Genomic DNA, 25,395 nt, shown 5'->3' on the forward strand with positions numbered 1-25,395 from the left:
TCATGCATGGACAGGGTTCCGTTCCTTCAGCACAATGATGGATACACAATATATAAAAAATATTCACTTTATTAAATACACACGGCTTCTTTCTTTGTTTTTACATGCATTTGAGAAGCTATTTTTACTGTACAGATAGTTTATACATTCATTAAGTTATTAATACAAGTGGACTAAAAAACGCAAACAATACATATCCATACACATATAAAATATACAATCACATTTTACAAGCAGAAAGACTGACAAATGTGAATTTTTATTTAAAACATGGAAAAAAAACACACAAACTGTCTGATGAGAATGTTAATGTATTAAAATATTTTCCATAGCCTGACACTTGTGGTAACTTGTGCATTTTGTAAGTGGGATCTCAAGAACTGGGAGCTCTATATATAGAAAACTACAGCAGCAGCACCACCTGGTTGTCAAATCTGGTATTGCATCATGACTATAGATCTACAATGGTGCTCTATGAGAGCTATTATATATCAGAGTTTGAATGTCACACTGCAGGATACTATAAAAAAAACTCAGAACAGATGGAGATGCAGTCAAAGCCACTGCTAGGCGGCTATTTCTGGCATATTACCAGAAACAAGTCACACCTACTATTCTCAAAACTGGCCAGCCTTTTACTTTTGGTCACATGATTGTCTGCCTAGAAGATGGTCTTGGTTGTAACTTTACCCAACCTCAGCAGACCAAACGAGTACAGGAATGAACTCCAGATAAGAGTATTTAGGTTTAAGAAGAATTGCTTCATAATGAAATTATGATCGTCAAATTTGTCCTATTGACACCACAGCATATAATATGATGTAGTGGTGACCAGACATATATGTTCATCCTCATGATCAAGTCCCTGGTATGGGTCGGTCTCTTATTGGACATGGGCTCAGCAAAGCTATACAGCTGGCAAGGTGCCGAGAGTTGGCCAAGGCAGGTCCTGTGCTCACTTCAAGTCTCTGAGGACGAGAATATTTTCGCCAGGTGGCTCTGGACTCTGGGCCGGCCCGGAGAGCCATTTTGGCCATAAGATTCTGTGGGCTGCTCAGTTCTGCATCACTGTAAAAGAAAAAGATGGAGGTTGAATGCTGAGTATGTGATATTCAGGCAGCCATTTTGTTTCAGAACTAATATTTTAACTACGGGGGCTTAAAAATCCACATAGCTATGTAAATTTGTTCTGTGAGAGTTACCCAGCTGTTGTGCGAATGGGACAAATTCAATGTTCTTATGCTAGTTTCTCATCTGGTTGAATGTTATAGGCAGCAGTAAAAATGAATCTGGAAAATGCAGCATTATGACCACTAGATGGAGCTGAGCATCTTAAAAAATAAAAAAAATCCTAGTAAAAATGTATGCAATGTGGTTTATTTACTAAAGCTGGAGAGTGCAAAATCAAGTGCACTTCTGCATAGAAACCAATCAGCTTTCAGGTTTTATTGCAAAAGCTTAATTGAACAAGCTGAGGTAAGAAGCTGATTGGCTACCATGCATAGCTGCACCAGATTCTGAGTGCACCAGTTTTAGTAAATCTCCCCCATTCTAGAGAATGGAGGGAATTTGCAACCAAGGTATCTAGATTGCATAGTAGCAATGCTTACATTTCTTTGCCTAATCCAGGGGTATGCAACCTCGGCACTGAAGCTATTTTGGAACTACAAGTCTCATGAGGCATTGCAAGGCTAAGACAGGTCATAGATGATTCCATTTTCTTTCCTGCCACCATGGGTGGAAAGAAAGAAAAAAAGCTCAATTCCCCATTAAAGCAGTGAGTGTTGATGGGGGAATCCCTCCCGCAGCACTATTGTGTTCTGCTGGCCGGCAGAACACAGTGATTACTGCTAGCGGCAATAGCCGCTGGCAGTAATTGAATGTAAAACTCCGACAGGCATAATTCTCTGTTTATTTTTATTATTTGTATCAATAAAATTTGTTTTTATTGAATAGAACACAAGGCATTACCACATGGTATACATTCCATGGAAAACTGGAGTTTCAATCCTCATAGCATTACATGAATGGTAGTAACTGTATAGCCAAGTCATCTATCAGTTCCAAGCTCTCTTGAGAAGGAAAGTGCAAACAATCAAACAGAACAACAATCAGGAAAGAAGAAAAATAAAATTAAAAGGAAAAGGTTAGTCCAACTGGTAGTATACATTGTGTTCTGAAGAAAAGGCAAATCACTTCTCAAGTCACCCATATTCCCATATGAGCATCTGAAGTCAGTGCAGGAAACCCTCTATCCCATCAGTAACCTGTCTAGGGCCATCTGCGGGGGTGCCACCTCTGGGGAATTCAACCAACTATACATTTTTTTGGCGATTTCCTTTGACGATTTTTCCTCGGATGAGGATGGTATTAACCATTTGGATCCACTGTGCCTCCTTCAGGGCCTGTGCCGAAAGCCAAAATCGGGCAATCAGCTTCCCAGCTTGGTATAAGAGCCTTGTGAGGGCGATGTACACCAAAGTGGGGGTACAATTCCTCATTGAGGTTCCCCAACAGACACGTCAACGGGTCCACCGCTAGTTGAACCTGGTATACATTGTTAATTTTGGCAACAATTCTGTTCCAATACCTCATCAGCTTGTGGGCATCTCCAGAGCATTAGGATGAGGTCACCCGGATGAGCCTGACATTTTGGACAAGTCTCTCGTCTACCCCATTTATGCAGCTGTACAGGTGTACGGTATACTCGGTGCAATATAAAACAGGTGTGACAGCCTCTGTGCCGCAGACGCTGACACCAACAGTCCCACTCCCAGATTCTGATCCCACTGTTCACCGTCAATGGGGCCAACATCTCGCTCCCATCCCTCCCTGCAGGGTAAAAGGTCAGGGGCTTGTGATAGTAGGTGGGTATAAATTCTGGAAATGATACCTTGCTCTCTAGGGTCAGTGTATATGGATTCCAGGAACGCGGAGTTCTGTAGCTTTAGATTAGATTGTCAGCACTGGCAATGCATGGCATGCTGTAGCTGTATATATTGGTAATGATGACCTTTCAGCCCAGGGAATTCCCGCAGAAGTTGAAGATACGGCTTCAGGACAAAGTCATTGAGTACTCGGTTGAGGAATCGAATCCCCGCCCTTTCCCAGATTGGATGTTTAGCAACTTTAGCTAAATCTGTGTAAAAGCAGTTCTGCCAAATGGGCGTTTGACTGAGATACCCAGTCAGGCCCAATGTGTTCTTAATCCCTTTCCAGATTTTCATCAGTAGCTGAACTGTGGGGCAATTAAATGGGACTCTAGGGAGGCCCATTTCCATATGGGACAGGGCAGTGTAGCCTGTATCAGGGCCAAGGAGCTACTCACCGAAGAGTCTGTAACCGTCTCAAGATCCCAACCTGTGAAATAGTACATTTGTGGGTGCGGAACAGCCATTCCACCCTGATCCTTGGGGAGTTGCAGAGTTTGATACGCGCCACTCCACCTCTTCAGATGAGGGCCCTGAACTGCGAGTCTATACGTCGGAACCAATACTGTGGTATCCAGATCGGGGCATTATGCAGAATGTACAGTAGTTACAGAGCCCAAATCATCTTTATGAGATTTACACGTCCGGTTACTGACAGTGGTAACCTAAACCAACTGGCATGTTTGAATCTGAAACCAATACTTCAAAAGTTTCAACACAAAGTTTTATATTCCTGTGGGTCCCCGGTTATCACTATACCCAAATATCTGAATGGAGTGACTACCTGTATGTGAGATACATCGTCCGCCAAAGGCGCCAGTAGAGGATTCAAACGGTAGAAGAGCCTACTTGTGCCAGTTTGTGGCAAAGCCCGACAGCTGCCCGAATTGATAGATTATGCGCATCACTGCCCTCAAGGAGTCCCCAGTATCTATAATTTTCTGTTTATTGATGGATCAAAACTTGGCCCAGTCCCTGCTGAACCGGCTAAGATTTTATCCATCTATGGCCAGGTTAACAGCCACAGGCACGACTCCCAGAGAAATGATAGGATTTGTAATTTCGGAACAGCTGAAGTGCCAAGATTGCCTACCCCCTGGCTGATTCTCCCAGTGTTCTCTAAAACTGTTATACTGCATCTCTTCTTACTAAACTGTAATTATTTCCTATGATCCTCAGCTCCATCTAGTGGCCATAATGTTGTATTTTGCAGATTCATATAAATGAACTTGTGTACTACAGCTCATAACATTCAAAGAGTGTTCGACGGGGAAAATGGCCTAACAGTCAATTTTGGTCCATTCTCACAACAGCAGATAATTCATACAGAACAGACATACAAGCAAATCTATGTATTTTAACCACTTCGATACCGCGTACTTTCACAACATTCCTGCCCAGCCCGATTTTCAGATTTCAGCGCTGTTGAACTTTAAATGACAATTGCACGGTCGTGTAGAACTGTACCCATATGAAATTCTTAGCATTTTTGGAGTCAGATGGAGCTTTTTTTTGGTATTTAATCGCCACTGGGTTTTTTTTATTTTTTGCTAAACAAACGAAAAAAGACCAAAAGTTACAAAAAAAAAAAAAAAAAAGTTTTTCTTCGTTTCTGATATAAAATTTTGCAAATAGGTAATTTTTCTCTTTCACTGATGGGCGGCACTGATGGGAAACGATTGGCCCTGATGGGGCTGCACTAATAATCAGGACAAGGATTATCAGTGTAAACAATGTTCTGAGGCAATCCCTTTTGCCACACAGACAGCGCCTGAACCAATAACTGATTACATGGTACAGGCCACTGTGATTGGCCCTTTACCTCCGAACTGTGATCAGCTGTGTTCGAAGGACACATCGATCACAGAGCACGTCTGATGCCCCGAAGGCGAGGTTCTGGGAGGAAGTTCATGGATGCCCTCTCAGAATTGGACGTTCAGGAAGTGGTTGAGAGAAGATATGACCTTAAATTGTATGCATTATCAAAACATTTTTTATTCATTTTGGTAAGGAAGTGTTGGGGAGATTTCACATCACTTACTGTCCCAAAGATTCAACAGGAAATGAGAGGTATTACCCGCTTAAAGAGGAAGTAAACCCTGACGGGGTTTTACTTCCTCTTTTGTTTCCTGCAAGCCCTGCAAAGTAAAAGCATAATGGGCTAGTGTGCATCGCATACTAGCGCATTATTTGGCACTTACCTGCAAAGAAAGCCCACGCTGTGCCCGCTGCAGGAAGCATCCATCTTTGCCCCTCTTCCTTCTGGGGCCGTCTGTTATTGGCCGGAGTCACGACACGGGCACTACAGAAACTGTCAGTGCGCATGCGCCGATGTCGTTGGCGCAAGCGTATAGGGTAAATATCTTCTATACCGTACAGATTTAGAAGATATTTCCAGTACCTTATTATAGGCTTACCTGTAGGAAAACGTGGTGTGTAAGAGTTTACAACCACTTTAAGATAGTTTTCACCTGGAACAGGTTTCCCCATTAAAATATTTTCCCCTCCCCTTCAGATCCTTTGACAACTAAAAAATGTTGGATCTTCCATTACTGATATTAGTCACTAGGGCAAATATAGGGCAAATCTCCCCAGCAGGGACAGAGAAGGCAATTGGAGTACAAATGCTTCCACACTTTATCCAAAACTAAAAATATAAAAAACAACAAACCTGTTCTACTTCCCTCCTCTGTGCAAGGGTTTTGCACAGAGCGACCCCGATCCTCCTCTTTTGGGGTTCCCCGGTGGCGCACCTGGCTCCTCCTCTTCGAGTGCCCCACACGAAGAGCCGCTTTCCATGGGGGCACTCGTGCGGGCGCTCCCGAGTCCTGCTGATGCTTCCATTGACACAGACAACAGGACTCTGCCCCACCCCCCAGCTCCCGTGTCACTGGATTTGATTGACAGCAGTGGGAGCCAATGCAGTTGGATGCATTAACATAGAAGTGTAGCGCTCCTAAATAAAATATTATACCAAAGTGAATATAATGTTCATTCTTTGTCCACATGCAATAGAAATGTAACCCAGATAGAAATCCGCTTCCTCCAACAGAAGCACACACAGCCTCTTACCAAATGGAGCTGACCACCACCTCATTACAAGTTGTCAAAGCTCGCAGTTATGGAATGGTTCTCAAAAAGATCTGATCCACCAGCTATTACTCGGCTTAGAACCCTACCTCTGGAATGGTCGGATGGTACAAATCAGTGAATGTCCAATGGTTATATCTCAAAGGAAGAAATAAAGCCCTCTCATATAGTGTAGTAAGCTTGTCATTTCTATCAAATTAAAATCACAATCACGTGGATCCAGGTTTAAAACAGCGTAGTAACAGGATTGCAAAAGTTTCCAACTGAAAAGATGGCCGCAATCCGCTTCATTCCAGTACGTGATGATGTCACATGCCAAAGCTCCACCCTACGCCCCTATAAGTGTGATTTTAACCTTTAAAAAAAAAACAAAAAAAAAAAACGTAGATTATGAACTTACTACACTATGAGAGGGCTTTATTTCTTCCTTTGAGATATATCCATTGGGCATTCACTGCTTTGTACCATCTGACCATCCCAGAGATGGTGTTCTAAGCTGAGTTTAACAGCTGGTGGATCGGATCTTTTTAAGAACCATTCCTGGAGCAGAACTGTGTGCTTTGACTACTTGTAATTAGGTGGTCAGCTCCATTTATTAAGAGGCTGTGTGTGCTTCTGAGGTGGCGGATTTCTATCTGGGTCACATTTCTATCACATGTTGACAAAGAATGAACATTATATTCACTTTGGTATAATTTTATTTAGAAGCATAAAAACACACATCAAATACATGCAGTTTCTAGTGTGAATGGGCCCTTAATGCTTCATACTGCAACTATGCCACTTCATTATAAAGTCAACAACTACCTACTCAAAAGTAGTCCTACCCAAAACACGACATCCACTGTGTACCCATAGCAAGTACACCTGAATAAGAAAGGGATTGCGAGGTATTGGAGTGACGTTATCATTAGAATAGTGTTTTTCAGGTCCAGCTTGGGCTGGAGCCACTGGTGTGTTTACTGGGCAGCCTAGATGAAGACCTGTAGCTTGCCCCGGTATACATTGCCCTCAGAAGACTTCTATACTTGGCCAGGAAGCTGATTGCCCGTTTTGGGGTACGTGCCGACAGCCACAAGGAGGCGCAATGGATTCAAATGGACAACACCACTTATATCCGGGAAAAAAAAACAATCAAACATATCAACATAGAAAATCAAAAAAATTTTCCAATATATGGGGTTGGGCTCCCCAGAAGTGGCTCCACCCCAAATGGCCCTGGATAGGCTACTGATGGGATAACTGGATGAATGGTTATACAACTGGAGTCTTGTAATATATGCTAAACAGAGAGAGCTTTGCGTGACTGATGGATCTGAACCATGGTGATGTGTCAATGGTTGGTTTAATACTTGTTTATTTCTTAATTTAGTTTTGTTTCTTTTTTCTTTGTTGTTTTATTGAGTGAGCACTAGGGTGGGACATTGCCCTCTCTGTGAGGGAGTATGATAACATCCTCATGGATGTAGACATTTTATGTTAGTGTGAAAAATTAAGACTCCTGGTACTCCCATTATATGTACTTAAAACGTCATACATATGTCTTATACACCATGTATTGCCTTGTGGTCTCATCAATAAAAACCTTTTTGTTGATTAAAAGAAAAGAAAGGGGTTGCATGTGTCAGTATAGCAGAAAGAAAGGCGACTAAGTGCAGTAATAAAGGATTTAATGTAGCACACAAGGGGTTAAAAAAAAAAAAAAAAAAAAAAAACCTTTACAGGATTGTTGAATTAGTAAAGCATATAATGTAGCATCCTCAAAATGAAAAACGAAGGACTAGTCCTTCGTCTGTCTGCGGGTGAATAGCGTGGAGAGCCATTCAACAGCTGTCAGGATTCTCCAATGGCATGCAAGAGTGAGGAGGCAGTGAAGCGGCCTGGGTTCCGGAATCATGCTGGAACGCATGAGGCCGATGGCGTCAGTGAAGGGCGGTGGGCGGTAACGCCTTTTTGGAGCATGCACGGATCCTTATTCAGACCTATGCCCATATGTTCCGGATGGACTTATGAGAGGTGTGTGGGAGTAGTAAGGGGAGAAGTATGGGCTAGGTGAAAGGATGATGGACGGCAATCGGGGTTGAATAGCTAAAAGACATGCCACGTGTGCAGCGATGCATGCACAGATCATGTCGTGCTCGATACTGGTGAAACCATCCTACTCACATGGGGACTTACATTTGCTCTCACCATGTAACCCAACACTTTCCAGTTGTTCAAAGACTTAAACAAATGTATCCGCATCCTAAATGTGAAACGATTTTACAATATACAAGCTGCCAAGAACAGACCCTCATCCTCCAAAAGCGACACTACTAACCCCCTTCCCGCGAACAGCCTTATCATAGACGAAAAATAGTTCTAGAAATTTTGGAGGAATTATACCAGGAAGGTTCCGGACCCCCCTGAACCCCGAACTAGACGCACTCCTTTACACCCAACATCCCTCCTACAGTGAAACATACCACCTTCCGCACCCTATCCAATTTTAATCCCACACAATCAGAAGGTATCGAGGCATGGTCCTTTTATAGCATGGTCTATTCGGAACTACTAAATGTGCAAAAAAGAACACCCCCCCCACAAAAACCACAACCTCACACATTCAGAGAGATCAGCCCTTAACTAGCTCAAAACCAACGAGAAAATCATCACAAAACTAGCGATAAGGGTGGTAGCATTGTACTACAAGATAAAGCTGACTACATTAAAAAGGAGGCCACTAGACTCCATGGAGACTCACAAACATATGTCAAACTATCCAATGACCCCTTACCAGGCTTCACTACTGAGGCCACGGTCCTGGTCAACCAGGCACTCACAGATAACACCACCACACCAAAAATTAAGCATCTTTTCTAGTCAAAAAAAAAAAAATCACAATATACCATACTTTTACCACTTTCTTAAAATACACAAATGTACCTTGAATTCCCCAGGTAGGCCCATAATGGCTTCTATGAACAGTCTCGCCAGCGTTTTTTCCCAGTACGAGTACGTAGACTTCCTGCAACCATTTGTATCTAACAAGACACTGGTCACCGCCCACACCCATAACTGGCCTTCACAGTAAGGAGCACATGGAGGGCATATACATACAAGAAAAAGACAATTCCATAGCTCAACTCACCAACCAGTCTGCTGACCAACCAAATTTACCTGTCTAACCGTATGTTAAAGGCAGGGGTTTAGTTAGCACACATTTGCAAACGCATGTGAAAGCTGCAAGGCCTCGTCAAGGCACCCTGTATTACTTGCAGTCCTAACACTAAATTTATAAGTGTCTCCACAGTGGAAGCACATGCATTGAATGGATAGGTGTGAGACAGGTGAGCCAGGAGGCCGCCCTAGCCCCCTTAAAGGGACAGGACACACACTGGACACCCAGCAATAGCAGCAGAGGCGTCCAGTGTGTCCCCGACCCAAATATACAAACGGTAACAAGACACTGGTCACCGCCCTGGTCACTCTCATTTGCAAATGTGTGCTAACTAAACCCCTGCCTTTAACATACGGTTAGACAGGTAAATTTGGTTGGTCAGCAGACTGGTTGGTGAGTTGAGCTATGGAATTGTCTTTTTCTTGTATGTATATGCCCTCCATGTGCTCCTTACTGTGAAGGCCAGTTATGGGTGTGGGCGGTGACCAGTGTCTTGTTACCGTTTGTATATTTGGGTCGGGGACACACTGGACGCCTCTGCTGCTATTGCTGGGTGTCCAGTGTGTGTCCTGTCCCTTTAAGGGGGCTAGGGCGGCCTCCTGGCTCACCTGTCTCACACCTATCCATTCAATGCATGTGCTTCCACTGTGGAGACACTTATAAATTTAGTGTTAGGACTGCAAGTAATACAGGGTGCCTTGACGAGGCCTTGCAGCTTTCACATGCGTTTGCAAATGTGTGCTAACTAAACCCCTGCCTTTAACATACGGTTAGACAGGTAAATTTGGTTGGTCAGCAGACTGGTTGGTGAGTTGAGCTATGGAATTGTCTTTTTCTTGTAACCATTTTTATCTAACCTACATCAAGGGCGGTATACGTCTACTCAAACTACTAGACCCATACCAATGGGAGTCCAATTACTCTTGGCTCTCCTTGGATGTCAAATCTCTGTACACATCCATTCCTCACAATGTTGGCATGCAGGCCATATAAAACTTCCTGATGGAAGACTCCTTTATCCACCCCAACCAAGTACAATTCATCCTGGATTCCACAATTTTCTGCCTGACGCACAATTACTTTTTATTCAATGACAACTACTACCTCCAAACCCATGGCATTGCCAAGGGGACTAATTTTGCACCCTCCTACGCCAACCTGACCATGGGCCTCTGGGAGGCACAGCACATATGGGCCAATAACCCCTTCATGTCCAGGATAATTTTCTATGGTCGCTACATCGATGATATCATTATCATATGGGACGGAGACACTAACCACATTGAACAGTTCGTCTCCCACTGCAAAAACATGGGCCTAACTTTCACCTCTATACACGACAGCACACACCTAGCATTCCTGGACCTTGATCCACTGTATTTCCCCCTGAAAATAAGCCCTACTGTGATTTTTGGGGAGGGCTGCAATATAAGGCCCTACCCCGAAGGTAAGCCCTAGTTTAAAGTGGTTGTAAAGACCTAAAATGCACTGTATTACAGTAGTATATAATGTAAACTGTGTATGTTTCTGTAATCTATATGTGAAAAAGACCTTCGCTACAGCACCGCACGGGGCACTCAGCTGATCCCCCGCTGCTCTCCTCCTCCCAGCTGTCGGAATCTCAGCCCCTCCACCTCTGCAGTGCTCAGAGCGGGTAAGAGAGCTCAGGCGGGCCATGGAAGCGCCGAGTGGCTCTCAGCTGATCCCCCGCTGCTCTCCTCTTCTACCAGCTGGGGATCTTGAGCCCCCTTCCCTCTGCAGTGCTCAGAGTGGGGAAGACCGATCAGGCGGGTCACGGAAGCGCCATGCTGTGCTATAAGAAGGTATTTATCACAAATAGATTACAGAAACATGCACAGTTTACATGATATAATACAGTGCATTTTAGGATTTTATACCCACTTTTACTCAGTTTTGTTGCTAAAACTAATATAAGACCCAGGCTTATTTTCGGGGAAACACGGTATATCACGAAAAGGCCAAATTCATGCCAAAAACTACAACAAACCTACTGCAGGAAATTCCTTTCTACACTACAACAGCTGCCACCACCCTCGCTGGTTAAACAACATCCCCAAAAGTCAATTCTGCCACCTCAGACATAATTGCACCAAGTAGGCAGACTATCAGGACCAGAGCGAAACCCTCAAACAAAAATTTCTAGAAAAAGATTACCCACCACCGCTGATTGAACAAGCATATGCTACATATGTAAACCCTGACACTTCTACCCATAAACCTAATAACACATCAAACGTTATCCGATTCACCACCCAATTCCACAACAAAACTCAAAAATAGGGAACATATAGTTCGAAAACATTGGCCTATACTACTGCAGGACCCCCATCTAAAAGACAGCATACCCATCAAACCCAAATTCTCATACAGAAAAGCCCCTAACATAAAAATAAATAAATAAATAAATAAATAAAAATCGCACCCAGCAAATTGAAAACAAACAAGTACACATCCCCATCGCTAAAGTTCTTCTCCATCATCCGGGTGTACCAATGCCGAAAACCCCTCTGCCTCACATGCAGCTTTGTCTACCATGGACAAAAAGAATTCACAATCAAAAGGGAAGACAAAATTCAAGAATTCTATACCTGCTCCACAGATCATGTAGTCTATTATCTGTCCTGCATTACATAGGCAGAACCATACACCCCTTATGCAAGCGTTTGAGAGCACCGCCAATTCATTGAAGCCGGCAGAGATGACCATAGTATCCCCTGACACTTTGCGGAATACCACCAAAAATCCACCCAAGGCCTAAAAGTGTATATCATCAAATCCATCCCAGCCAGTTTCCCCGAGGCAGAGAGATTCCAGCGTCTCTGCCAAAGGGAAACACTCTCACCAGGAAGCATCAATGAAGAACTGGAAATAAACACTATACTATAAACTGTCATAATGTCTGGCACACACCACATCTCCCTACCGTAACCATAGAAAAATTACGCAGAAGCAACACAGCATACAGCAGAACATCATCGTATAAATCCATCATCACCTAGATCTCCAATTCAGGACCAAAATCTGACGTTCACCTTTTCGACATAACAGTGTCATGAGATCACCACGGAGTCCCAGAGCCCAACACAGACCATCATGGTTTTTACTAACTCTCACCCACTGCTATTTACCTAGCCCTTTAAGAAATCGGTTCACTTTCAAGTATTATGCAAACCCCCTATCTGAACCACTATACTTTGGTTGCTCGTATATCCCAACATTGACTACCACTTTTTATTACCAACATCCTCGACATGATCTGTGCATGTATCGCCGCTCTGGCTGCACTCGAGGCATGTCTTTAGCTATACAACCCCGACACCCATCTTATCTTGCCAATTATTCTTTCACTGAGCCCTTACTCCTCCCACACACCTCACAAGTCTATCCGGAACATATGGGCGTAAGTCTGACGAAGGAGCAGCGCATGCTCCGAAACGCGTTACCGCCCTTCACTGACGCCATCGGCCTTGTGCGTTCCAGCATAAATCCGGAACTCAGGCCGCTTTACTGCCTCCTCGCTCTTGCACACCATTGGAGAATCCTAACAGCTGCTAGACGGCTCCCCACCTGCAAACAGAGTAAGGACTAGGAATTCATTTGTGGACTCTACATTACATGCCTTACTGATTCAATGATCCTGTAAGTGTTTTTACCCTTTGTGTGCTACATTAAATCCTTTAATACTGCACTTAGAGGCACCTTTATTTCTTATATAACCTTCCAGAGTTGCATCTCCTCCACAAAGCGCTGCCTATAGTTCCATCACTTAATACCAGCCATCCACCTCCACCAGAGCGCCCTCACTTGTCTCTCTTTATGCGTCAATATAGTCATCCCTACCTGTAAGAATACAATGAACCTTGGCACGTTTGACCGGGACATAAGGATCCAGACTCACGGGACACCATCTGTGCCAGTTTCAATGCCCCAGAGGCTAAGAGGGCCGGCTCAACCATTGCGCCATCAGCCTCAAGTAGTGTCAGTTCCATAAAGTACATGGCAAGGTACAGAACCTAGGATTGTGGGAAAAAAAAATTGAATGATTATTCTCTATTTAACCTCCAGCCAGTAATACTGGGCCTTTTATTCTCCAGCTGTTATTTTTCCCCTTATTAATCCTGTATTTAAATGTATTGTAAGAGCCCTTTCACACTGGGGCGGTTTGCAGGCGCTATTGCGCTAATAATAGCGCCTGCAAACCGACCCGAAAGTGCCGCTACTTTCATTCCAGTGTGAAAGCCCTGAGGGCTTTCACACTGGAGCGATGCGCTGGCAGGACGGTAAAAAAGTCCTGCCAGCAGCATCTTCGGAGCGGTGTGTATACCGCTCCTTTACCGCTCCTGCCCATTGAAATCAATGGGACGGCGCGGCTATACTGCCGGCAAAGCGCCTCTGCAGAGGCACTTTGCGGTGGTAGTTAACCCTTTCTCGGCTGCTAGCGGGGGGTAAAACCTAATAATAGCGGCGTTTTACCGCCGACGCCGCCCCCGCCCCCGCCCCAGTGTGAAAGGGCTCTAATTGTACTGTCTCCCTTTATATTGTAAAACGATGAGCAAACTGTTGGCATTATATAAATCTTGTATAATAATAATAATCATTTTTCACGACACACAGAATTGTTTTGGCTGCTATGAGGCATTAGGCACTATTCTTTCTCCAGATGTTTTAGGTAAAGTGGAACTAAACTGTATCTGAACACCACAAACTGAAAACACCATTTCATTCATTTTTAATAAACGAATCAAACTCCCCCCTCCATCCACGTCTCTATGCTTTATTTGGTTGAGAAATTACTTTAAAAACACCCCCTAGCTTTTCTAGCAAGGCCATCTTGTAGCATTTACTACCTGGAATTCATCTGCACTTAACTCAGGCATGCATACAGGAGGGTGAGCTTAGCTCAGAAAGCCCCTTTTTCCCTCCAGATGAAAGAAAAAAAATGCCCATGAAGACTCCCGAGATGTATGACATCATTTTGGCCTAGGCCAGAAACCAACTGAAGAAAGGTAAAAAAAAAAAAAAAAGTTTAGAAGAAGTAAATGAAATATACCTTCCTATTTACTAATGCTAACAGCATAAGGATTAAAAATAGTTAAGGTTGATTTTGAGAGAGTTTAGTTCTGCTTTAGTAACGCCTATAACTACAAAATATCCACTTAAATACATGTAGTGTCACAGGAATATTGCCCAGGTCTTCTCCAGGCATTCTTGCCCTGCAGCTAGGCACATATGTACCCCTCTTCATAACCAGGCCATTTTTTGTGATGCAGCACTGCGTTACAATTGCGCGGTCGTGCGACACTGTACCAAAATAACATTTCTGCCCTTTTTTCTCCACAAATAGAGGTATTTGATCACCACTGCATTTTTTTTTGCACTCTAAACAAAAAAAAAACTGACAATTTTGAAAAAAAAGAACAAACATTTTTTACCTTCGGCTATAAAACATACAGTATACACGGGCTGCCATTACTAACCTTTTGAAAATGGTAGTTGCCTGGCTGTCATGCTATACCTTCACCAAGTATACGAAAAAGGAAATCTGACTTATTTATAAGATTTGGTTTTATTGACTTCAACTGTCCTTGGGAAGAATCATCATTGCAGTCAAGCAACTAGCATTTTCAGAATGAGGTCAGCAGTGAAAGCCTAGGGATTTCTTCTATGACAGGTTTCCTTTAAATGATACATTTTTGGATGGAGTGCTGTTATACAAACCGTTTCTGTACACTTGTCAGCAGTGGAGAGGATACGTAGGAAGTATAAGGGTTGCGTATACTGCAGCTTGAAGCTCAGCCGTTTGAGGATTTTCTTCTCCATTTTTAGAAGCTCCTTCTTGCTGAAGGCATCTTCCATCATGAAGCAAAGTTCTGCTGGCTGCAGGATTCAAATGAAATCAGAAAAATGATTAGCACTTCACTGATTTCTAAGTAAGTGCAAAGTCCAATAACGAAGTACAGAGATTTTGTTCAGGACTTTCTATACAGCACCAGATCTTATTCTTCTTGTCCCAAGGTCAACTAGCTTGTGCCACCCTCCTAAGCCAGAGACAGGCTAGTCTTAGAATCACAGCAACCAGATCAGACATCACAAGGTATGCTAAAGCTGGAAGCGAAGAGGTTGTAAAAGATACCTGGGACACCTAGAATCATTGACTAACAGAGTGGTGGTGAACATTTGGCAACTCTGGGCTCAGGGTTATCCCTAGTAGCGCCCCAGGCCACAGCCTATGTGGCCTAATGGAATATCTACCCAAGGCAACAAGAAGACGACATGCTTCTTGAATGCAAGATTGAATACCCATTGTCGAATATTCATAAGCCACCAGAACTAAATCTTAATAAACTTGAACATTCAAAGAATACTAGACAATTTTTACTAACCACAGAATGGACTTTCTGGGGAATCTATGACCCAGGTGTTCAAGTTTATGCCTGAGGCTGGACCAAAAAGTGCTTGATTAGACCTCAGGAGGCCCAAGCACTTCAAAGTTGGGGGCCCCTCAACATAGAATATAAAATTACATGATACATAAAAAAAAGTAAACAGTTGAATGATAAACCCCACACCTGTCCTTAATTCAACCAGTCTTGTAATTTTTGGTAACACTTGCCAACATAGTTTTACCCTATTTAAGATCAAAGAGTGCTGGTCATTAATAATTGGGTCGGGGCTGTTGCTTGGCACTTTCCAACATTTTTCAAACTTCTCCCTTGTCCCACCCACTTGTCTTTCTTAAACATGGCAATAAGTTATGCAACACAATCATGTTAAAACAAACATCTTGAATACTAAAATAAATCGAGATGTTAAAATGTAAAACATCTGGCAGAAGCCCTCTGAAGTAAGGCTTAACTGCTCCGTATCCTGACACTCACACACTTTGTTAATTTTTTTTAAATAATAAAACTATTTTTATAATTAGTAATTTTTTTGATAAGGGAAGTCGGGGGGCCCCCTGTGACAGGGAGGCCCGAGGAAATTGGCCTTTTTGCCCCTTATAAATCTGGCACTGGTTACTTCAGGAGGCCATAAAACCTCTGCCGAGTTTGAAAATGAAGGGTCTGAGTCCCCTTAGACCTGTGGTCCCGGTCTACTACCCACACTTTGATTTGACAAAATCTTTTTTCATCCATTGGCCTACCTTAGGGATAAATCTTTCCTCAAACTTGCAGGCAATGAAGAGGCAACTGACTGCCAGGAGCTGGAGTAGAGATATGTGGATTTTGTGAACCTTCATGTAGGAGTTCATTAAAAAGACTGCAAGGTAGAGGGTTTCGTCCTGTAGGCCCAAATATTCCTAATGTCAAGACACAATGGATGGTTACCAATATCAAAGATAGAAGCATTTGCAATCATGAGGTGAAACGTTAAAATAAAAATGGTACTGGGGTCAGATTTCTCAGCCACCCACCTCTGGCTCTATCATTCTTTGTTATACTCATTGTCAAAGTTGATTAGCAAAAAAACAGAGACAAAAAATCCCCACAGCAATATGGAAGAAAAATGGACCATCACTGAACTCTCCTGTTGAAGCCAGTGGATCAGTAGGAAAACCAATGAACTAGCATTTTCCCAAAGGATCTCAACATTACAGTTTTCTCATAACAAGTCACTTTTTGTTAGAATTAATAATTAGACTCTAAAAGTAGAGCCTGAATCCTGAGGAGACTACTCACATGAACTTGGACCAGCCAGTCCATCAGCATAGTCCTCATCTCCGAAGTGACCAATTTTGGAATGTCACTGGGGTGAAAGACATATTTGCACTGGTTTTTCTGGGGAAGGACAGACATGTCACTATAAGTACGTGTAGAGCAGACATTAGCATAATTGCTAAAGTGAAATCTGGTTACCAAGATGGAGTCTGACTGCCCTAAGTAGTTTCCTCACCATCATATCTGAGAAGATATCCGTGGCATAGTCTTGCTCCACAACCATGTCTAGCTCCAGCATGGACTGGGTCACACTTTCTTTCCACAGATCGGCCAACGAGGGGACAGAAGAAACGACGAACACTGGGATCTGACTACCTGCAGCATCTGGAGCAACTGTGGGGATACATGCAAAGACACAGCTGTCTACATATAGCAATGTAACTTATAGCCACTTAAGAGATCTCTCTATACTAGATGCAGAAACCAAGGGAGCCTGGTATATTACATTCAAAACATTAAGAAAAAATACTGAGGCTGCCAGTTTCTAAGTAGTGCCTGAAAAAGCTAGTTGGCTAGCATACTAATCCAGTCCTTTCAGTACTGTCTGAGCTGGAACAAGTATACAGATCAGGTGGTCTGATTTCACTCTGGCTGCACCATACTTGTCCCAGGGCTAGGACATGAAAACACCATAGTCAGGCAATTGGCATTTTCAGGAGGTTGGCAATGGCAACTCGATATAGGTTTACCTTAAAGCCCAACTTCAGCCAGATTTTCCAGTTCTCCATGGTCATGGGGAAGTTAGAGTATAACTAAAGGCAAAACTTTGAAGGGATTTCCTCTCCCACTTTCTGTTTTGGCTATGGGACAGTAAAGTGAAGGGAAATCTTTCGTATGGGACACAGAAGGAAGATAAAACAACTGAACAAGGTTATAACCTATCCAAAATGGAAGAAAAAAAAAAAAAAAAAAAAAAAGGTACAGGCTATAATTTAATCGAATTGTGCCAGTTCCCATTGGTTCCTTTATCAAACTGACCTCACCAAGCACGGAAACAGATCCATGCCTGAGATAACTGCTAGAAGATACAGGCACTTTGTGCTTATGTGCGGAATACCTGTATCGCCCATAGTCAGTTTTGGAGCCATGTCCCTATAGGCATGGGTCTACTGTGCTTAATGGATAATCAGGATCTGGGTTGCTTGAACATGCTCATCCTTTCATCTGGGATCTCAATGGATATCTATATTGGTTGCACCACAACTCTCCACTTCTATGTCATGTCCACCCTGCTGGTTTGCGCTCAAAAGATGCATACCCTGGCGGAAATTGTGAAATTTTGGCATTAATATTGAAAATATGACTGATCATGCCAAAAAAACGTCTTTTATTTACGGATAGCAATCACATGAAGCCATTTATTACCACATAGTTTTTTTGATCCTTTTTAAATCATAACAACAGAAATCACCCAAAATGGCCCTGATAAAAAGTTTACATACCCTGGAATGTTTGGCCTTGGTACAGACACAGAAGGTGGCATTAAAAGGTTCATTTGTAACATTTGTGGCTTTTTAAATCACAATTAGTGTCTGTGTATAAATAGTCAATGAGTTTTTTAGCTCTCATATGGATGCACTAAGCAGGCTAAACACTGAGCCATAAGGAGGTAGAAAAAGTACAGTCAAAAGACCTGCGTAACAAGGTAATGAAACTTTACAAAGATGGAGAAGGATATAAAAAGAATTCCAAAGCCTTGAATATACCAGTCAGTACTGTTTAATCACTTATTAAGAAGTGGAAGATTAGGGGCTCTTTTGATACCAAGCCAAGGTCAGGTAGACCAAGAAAGATTGCAGCCACAACTGGCGGAAGAATTACTCAGGATACCAAGAAAAACCCACAGGTAACCGTAGAAGAAATACAGGCTGCTCTCCAAAAAGACAGTGTGGTTGTTTTAAAGGAGCACAATTCAACGATACTTGAACAAAAAAGAGCTGCATGGTTGAGCTGCCAAAAGAAAGCCTTTACTGCATCATTGCCAAATAAAAAAACAATGAGTCATGTCAAGGTCTTGTTGGGCATATTGTAACCAGGCTTTTATGAACTTTTCTGAACTTGTACAGTAAAGGCTTCTTTCTGGCAACTTGACCATGCAGCTCTTTTTTTGTTCAAGTATCATCGTATTGTGCTCCTTAACCACTTCAGCCCCGGAAGATTTTACCCCCTTCCTGACCAGAGCACTTTTTGCGATTCAGCACTGCATCGCTTTAACTGACAATTGCGCGGTCGTGCGATGTAGCACCCAAACAAAATTGATGTTTTTCCCACAAATAGAGCTTTCTTTTGGTGGTATTTGATCACCTCTGCAATTTTTATTTAATGCGCTATAAACAAAAAAAAAGAGCGACAATTTTGAAAAAAAAAAAAAAGCAGTATTTTTTACTTTTTGCTATAATAAACGTCCCCCAAAAATATAAAACAAAATAAAATGTTTTCCTCAGTTTAGGCCAATATGTATTCTTCTACATATTTTTGGTAAAAAACAAAAAACGCAATAAGCGTATATTGGTTTGCGCAAAAGTTATAGCTTCTACAAAATAGGGGATAGATTTATGGCATTTTTAGAATAATTTTTTTTTTATTAGTAATGGCGGCGATCTGCGATTTTTATCATGACTGCGACATTATTGTGGACACATCGGACACTTTTGACACTATTTTGGGACCATTGTCATTTATACAGCGATCAGTGCTAAAAAAAAATGCACTGATTACTGTGTAAATGACACTGGCAGGGAAGGGGTTAAACACTAGGGGGTGATCAAGGGGTTAAGTGTGCCCTAGACAGTGATTCTGACTGTAGGGGGGGGGGGTGGGCTTCAACTCACATGACAGCGATCACCGATCCCGATGACAGGGAGAAGCGATCTCTGTCATGTCCCAAGGCAGAACGAGGAAATGCCTTGTTTACATAGGCATCTCCTTGTTCTGCGGTTCCGTGACACTGGCGGACATTGAGTCCACGGGTTGCACGGTCACGCTGTATGTGGCAGGCGCGCACCCGCTATCCCCGCCAATTAAAGGGGACGTACAGGTACGCCCATTTGCCCACCGCTGCCATTGTGCTCACGTATATCAGCATGCAGCGGTCGGCAAGTGGTTAAAAACAACCACACCATCCTTTTCCAGAGCAGTCTGTATTTCTCCTGAGGTTACCTGTGAGTTTTTCTTTGTATCCCAAACAGTTCCTGTGGCAGTTGTGGCTAAAATCTTTCTTGATCTACCTGACCTTGGATTTGGGTTTGGAATCAAGAGATCCCCAAATTTTCCACTTATTAAGTTATTGAACAGTACTGACTGGCATAGTCAAGGCTTTTGATACCTTTTTATATCCTTTTCCATCTTTGTAAAGTTTCAAAGTGTGCTTGGACCAATCCTATTTAAATGTATTCATAAACGACCTGGAGGATGGGATAAACAGTTCAATCTCTGTATTTGCGGACGACACTAAGCTAAGCAGGGCAATATCTTCTACGCAGGATGTGGAAACCTTGCAAGAAGCAGATCTGAACAAATTAATGGGGTGGGCAACTACATGGCAAAAGAGGTTTAATATAGAAAAATGTAAAATAATGCATTTGGGTGGCAAAAATATGAATGCAATCTATACACTGGGGGGAGAACCTCTGGGGGAATCTAGGATGGAAAAGGACCTGGGGGTCCTAGTAGATGATAGGCTCAGCAATGGCATGCAATGCCCAGCTACTGCTAACAAAGCAAACAGAATATTGGCATGCATTAAAAAAGGGGATCAACTCCAGAGATAAAACGATAATTCTCCCGCTCTACAAGACTCTGGTCCGGCCGCACCTAGAGTATGCTGTCCAGTTCTGGGCACCAGTCCTCAGGAAGGATGTACTGGAAATGGAGCGAGTACAAAGAAGGGCAACAAAGCTAATAAAGGATCTGGAGGATAATAGTTATGGAGGAAAGGTTGCAAGCACTGAACTTGAGACGCTTGAGAGGGGATATGATTTCAATTTACAAATACCATACTGGTGACCCCACAATAGGTATAAAAAATTTTCACAGAATGGAGTTTAACAAGACTCATAGCCACTCATTAAAATTAGAAGAAAAGAGGTTTAACCTTAAACTACGTAGGGGGTTCTTTACTGTAAGAGCGGCAAGGATGTGGAATTCCCTTCCACAGGCGGTGGTCTCAGCGGGGGGCATCAACAGTTTCAAAAAACTATTAGATATGCACCTGAATTACTGCAATATACAGGGATATAAAAGGTAATACTGACATGTAATCACAAACATACAATATCTCACAAAAGTGAGTACACCCCTCACATTTTTTGTAAATATTTTATTATATCTTTTCATGTGACAACACTGAAGAAATGACACTTGTCTACAATGTAAAGTAGTGAGTGTACAGCTTGTATAACAGTGTACATTTGCTGTCCCCTCAAAATAACTCAAACACACAGCCATTAATGTCTAAACTGCTGGCAACAAAAGTGAGTACACCCCTAAGTGAAAATGTCCAAATTGGGCCCAATTAGCCATTTTCCCTCCCCGGTGTCATGTGACTCGTTAGTGTTACAAGGTCTTAGGTGTGAATGGGTAGCAGGTGTGTTAAATTTGGTGTTATCGCTCTCACTCTCTCATACTGGTCACTGGAAGTTCAACATGGCACCTCATGGCAAAGAACTCTCTGAGGATCTGGGAAAAAAAGAATCCTTGCTCTACATAAATATGTCCTAGGCTATAAGAAGATTGCCAAGACCCTGAAACTGAGCTGCAGCACGGTGGCCAAGACCATACAGTGGTTTAACAGGACAGGTTCCACTCAGAACAGGCCTCGCCATGGTCGACCAAAGAAGTTGAGTGCACATGCTCAGCGTCATATCCAGGGGTTGTCTTTGGGAAATAGACGTATGAATTGCTGCAGAGGTTGAAGGGGTGGAGGGGGTCAGCCTGTCAGTGCTCAGATCATACGCCGCACACTGCATAAAATTGGTCTGCATACCTGTCGTCCCAGAAGGAAGTCTCCTCTAAAGATGGTTCAAGCGTGTGTGGCGGAAACCAGGTGAGGAGTACAAAGACAAGTGTGTCTTGCCTACAATCAAGCATGGTGGTTGGAGTGTCATGGTCTGGGGCTTCATGAGTGCTGCCGCCACTGGGGAGCTACAGTTCATTGAGGGAACCATGAATGCCAACATGTACTGTGACATACTGAAGCAGAGCATGATCCCCTCCCTTCGGTGACTGGACCCCAGGGCAGTATTCCAACATGATAAAGACCCCAAACACACCTCCAAGACGACCACTGCCTTGCTAAAGAAGCTGAGGGTAAAGGTGATGGACTGGCCAAGCATGTCTCCAGACCTAAACCCTACTGAGTATCTGTGGGGCATCCTCAAACAAAAGGTGAAGGAGCGCAAGGTCTCTAACATCTACCAGCTCCGTGATGTCGTCATGGAGGAGTGGAAGAGGACTCCAGAGGCAACTCGTGAAGCTCTGATGAACTCCATGCCCAAGAGGGTTAAGACAGTGCTGGAAAATAAATGGTGACCACACAAAATATTGGCACTTTGGGCCCAATTTGGACATTTTCACTTAGGGGTGTACTCACTTTTGTTGCCAGCGGTTTAGACATTAATGTCTGTGTGTTGAGTTATTTTGAGGGGACAGCAAATTTACACTGTTATAGAAGCTGTACACTCACTACTTTACATTGTAGCAAAGTGTCATTTCTTCAGTCTTGTCACATGAAAAGATATAATAAAATATTTAGTAAAAAATGTGAGGGGTGTACTCACTTTTATGAGATAAATGAGAAGGTTGGACTTGATGGACTTGTGTCTTTTTCAACCTCACCGACTATGTAACTATTACCTTGTTACGCAGGTCTTTTGATTGTTCTTTTCTACCTCCTCATGGCTCAGTGTCTAGCCTGCTTAGTGCATCCATGAGAGCTAACAAACTCATTGACTATTTATACACAGACACTAATTGTGATTTAAAAAGCCACAAAAGTGGGAAATTAACCTTTAATTGCCATTTTAACTTGTGTATGTCACAAGGCCAAAAATTCCAGGGTATGTAAATTTTTTTTATCAGGGCCATTTGGGCAATTTCTGTTATCATTACGATTTAAAAAAGAGCCAAAAAACTATGTGATAATAAATGGTTTTATGCGATTGCTATCCCTAAATAAAAGACAGTTTTTTGGCATGATCAGTCATATTTTCAATATTAAATGCCAAAATTTGACAATTTCTGCCAGGGTATGCAAACTTTTGAGCACAACTGTATGAGATTTTTTAGAAGTTCTACCTGCAACTGTTTCTTTTGTACGATAGCCCTGAAGAAGGGGGAGGCTCTTTCCCCAAAACGCATTGTATATATCTGATGTTCTTTAACAATAAACATTTAACAAAAATACTTTTTAAGTGATATGATTCTTTGTATTAGACATTCCTCAATACACATCCAAGAGATGATTGTTTAATGATTGATTTATCTTGATCAGAGTGGTAGCAGCCTAGGACCAAGACAAGGTTCCCATACAATATACTTTCATCACAGATCTGCTTCCTTAAAAGGAAAAACAAACAACCTCCAATGTTTCTCCATCAGAACCAACTTCCACTCCTATTGGACCAGTACTATCACACAGATACATCAGACTTACCTTTTTTACTAAGGGAGATGGAGTTAATGACAGCAGTGGCTACTTTGTCAGTCACCGATATTGTGGAAGATAGTAGACTCTTTTTCTATTAGGGAAAAACAGAACCGGTTTACAAATTGACAGTCTAGGTATGATCATTTATTATATAGATCTAGGATTTAGAAGAAGTGTGTTGATGTATAAAGTATAGGGACTTACTGTAATCCTATAACATTAAAGTGGATGTAAACCCAATGTCATCCTTTCTAAACTACTGCCATAGTGGTTATCTATAAGGATATACATGTCTCCTGCATGTATCTTTACCTGTCAAATGTCTCCCCTCTGTCTGTTATGAGAGCTGAAAAACTGCAGATTCTGTGGGCGGGTCTGTTGGTGGAGCTCTGTGGGTGGAGTCGTGATGTCAGTAGACTCCCCGCCCACCTCTACACTCCCCTGTGTATTTACACTGAACTTCTGCTATGATCTCTAACATCCAGTGAAAAGACAGGAAAGTAACCACATGACTTCAGCATGCCAAATCATGCTGAGGTGTGGAACAGCCAATCCTTGCAGAGCTGCTGAAGAAAGGAGTGGGGGTGGGAATTAAAAAATACTGCATGTGTCTAATGCTGGCCATACACTATACGAAAAATCGGCCGAAAAATCGTTCATATAGACACTTCGTTCGTTTTTCGGCAAGTTAATGGGCACAAATCGATAATCGTTTGTGACGTTTTTGTGGGAAAAAAACGAACGGGAAGTTTGGAAAATTTCTGCCGAACGTACGATAAATTGCAAGGTTAATGTGTTTCCCGTCCGAACTGTCTGCACTAGGTATATGTAAAAAAAAACGAACAAAAAATTATTTATTCATGTCCACTGAACAATTTATCGGTCATTACATGATGGCACGATCGTTTGCGGTCACGGTCGAACGTTCGTTTTTCGAAAATGTGTTCGGCCAATTTTTCGTATAGTGTATGGCCAGCATTAGGCTAGTGCACGAGATATGTAAATCACCTGTCACTCACTGCAAGGGGGAGAATTTGACAAAGTTTTTCTCACTTTGTCAAGATTTATCTCACTGAACAATAAAAGAGGATTGCTCAGAGATGGATTAACTCTGTGTGGCAAGACTGGGCTCAAATGATAGGAAATCTTATACTCTACAGTAGGATATAAAAAAAATAAATAAAAATAATAATAATTTTCGGGTTTACATCCACTTTAAGTTCCATAAGCTCTGGAAGATTTTACCCCCTTCATGACCAGGTCATTTTTTGCGATTTAGCACTGTGCTACTTTAACTGGTAATTGTACGGTCATAGAACGCTATACCCAAACAAAAAAGTTGTATCTTTTTTTTTCACACAAATAGAGCTTTTTTTTGGTGGTATTTGATCACCTCTGTTTTTTTTTAATCTTATGTGATACAAATGAAAAAAAGACCAACAATCTGAAAAAAATATATATATTTTTTATTTTCTCCTACAAAACATATCCAATAAAATAATTAAAAAAAAAAAAAATCAAATTTTTTCATAAATTTTGGCCAAAATGTATTCTGCTACATGGCTTTGATAAAAAAATCCCAATAAGTGTATATTGATTGGTTTGCGTGAAAGTTATAGTGCCTACTATGGTATATACAGTGGCTTGCGAAAGTATTCGTCCCCCTGGAACTTTTCAACCTTTTGCCACATTTCAGGCTTCAAACATAAAGATATAAAATTTTTATTTTTTGTGAAGAATCACCAACAAGTGGGACACAATTGTGAAGTGGAACGAAATCTTTTGGATTTTTGAAACTTTTTTAACTAATTAAAAAATGAAAAGTGGGGC

At 42.2% G+C, this 25,395-nt stretch overlaps 1 protein-coding gene across 1 annotated transcript in view; it reads right to left on the minus strand.

The window, feature by feature from the left end:
- Positions 1-298: 298 nt before the first annotated feature.
- CCNP (cyclin P) overlaps positions 299-25,395 on the minus strand; it is a 30,873-nt gene continuing 5,776 nt past the window's right edge. The window contains exons 2-8 of the mRNA XM_073598498.1: positions 23,572-23,656; positions 17,095-17,252; positions 16,881-16,979; positions 16,346-16,501; positions 14,920-15,078; positions 13,042-13,214; positions 299-1,068 (exon numbers count right to left, since the gene is read on the minus strand). Coding sequence (XP_073454599.1) covers positions 858-1,068; positions 13,042-13,214; positions 14,920-15,078; positions 16,346-16,501; positions 16,881-16,979; positions 17,095-17,252; positions 23,572-23,656 — 1,041 coding nt within the window. The 3' untranslated portion in view covers positions 299-857. The remainder of the gene's footprint in view (positions 1,069-13,041; positions 13,215-14,919; positions 15,079-16,345; positions 16,502-16,880; positions 16,980-17,094; positions 17,253-23,571; positions 23,657-25,395) is intronic.

This window comes from Aquarana catesbeiana, linkage group LG09 (genome assembly GCF_042186555.1).
Source record: "Aquarana catesbeiana isolate 2022-GZ linkage group LG09, ASM4218655v1, whole genome shotgun sequence".
NCBI lineage: Eukaryota > Metazoa > Chordata > Amphibia > Anura > Ranidae > Aquarana > Aquarana catesbeiana.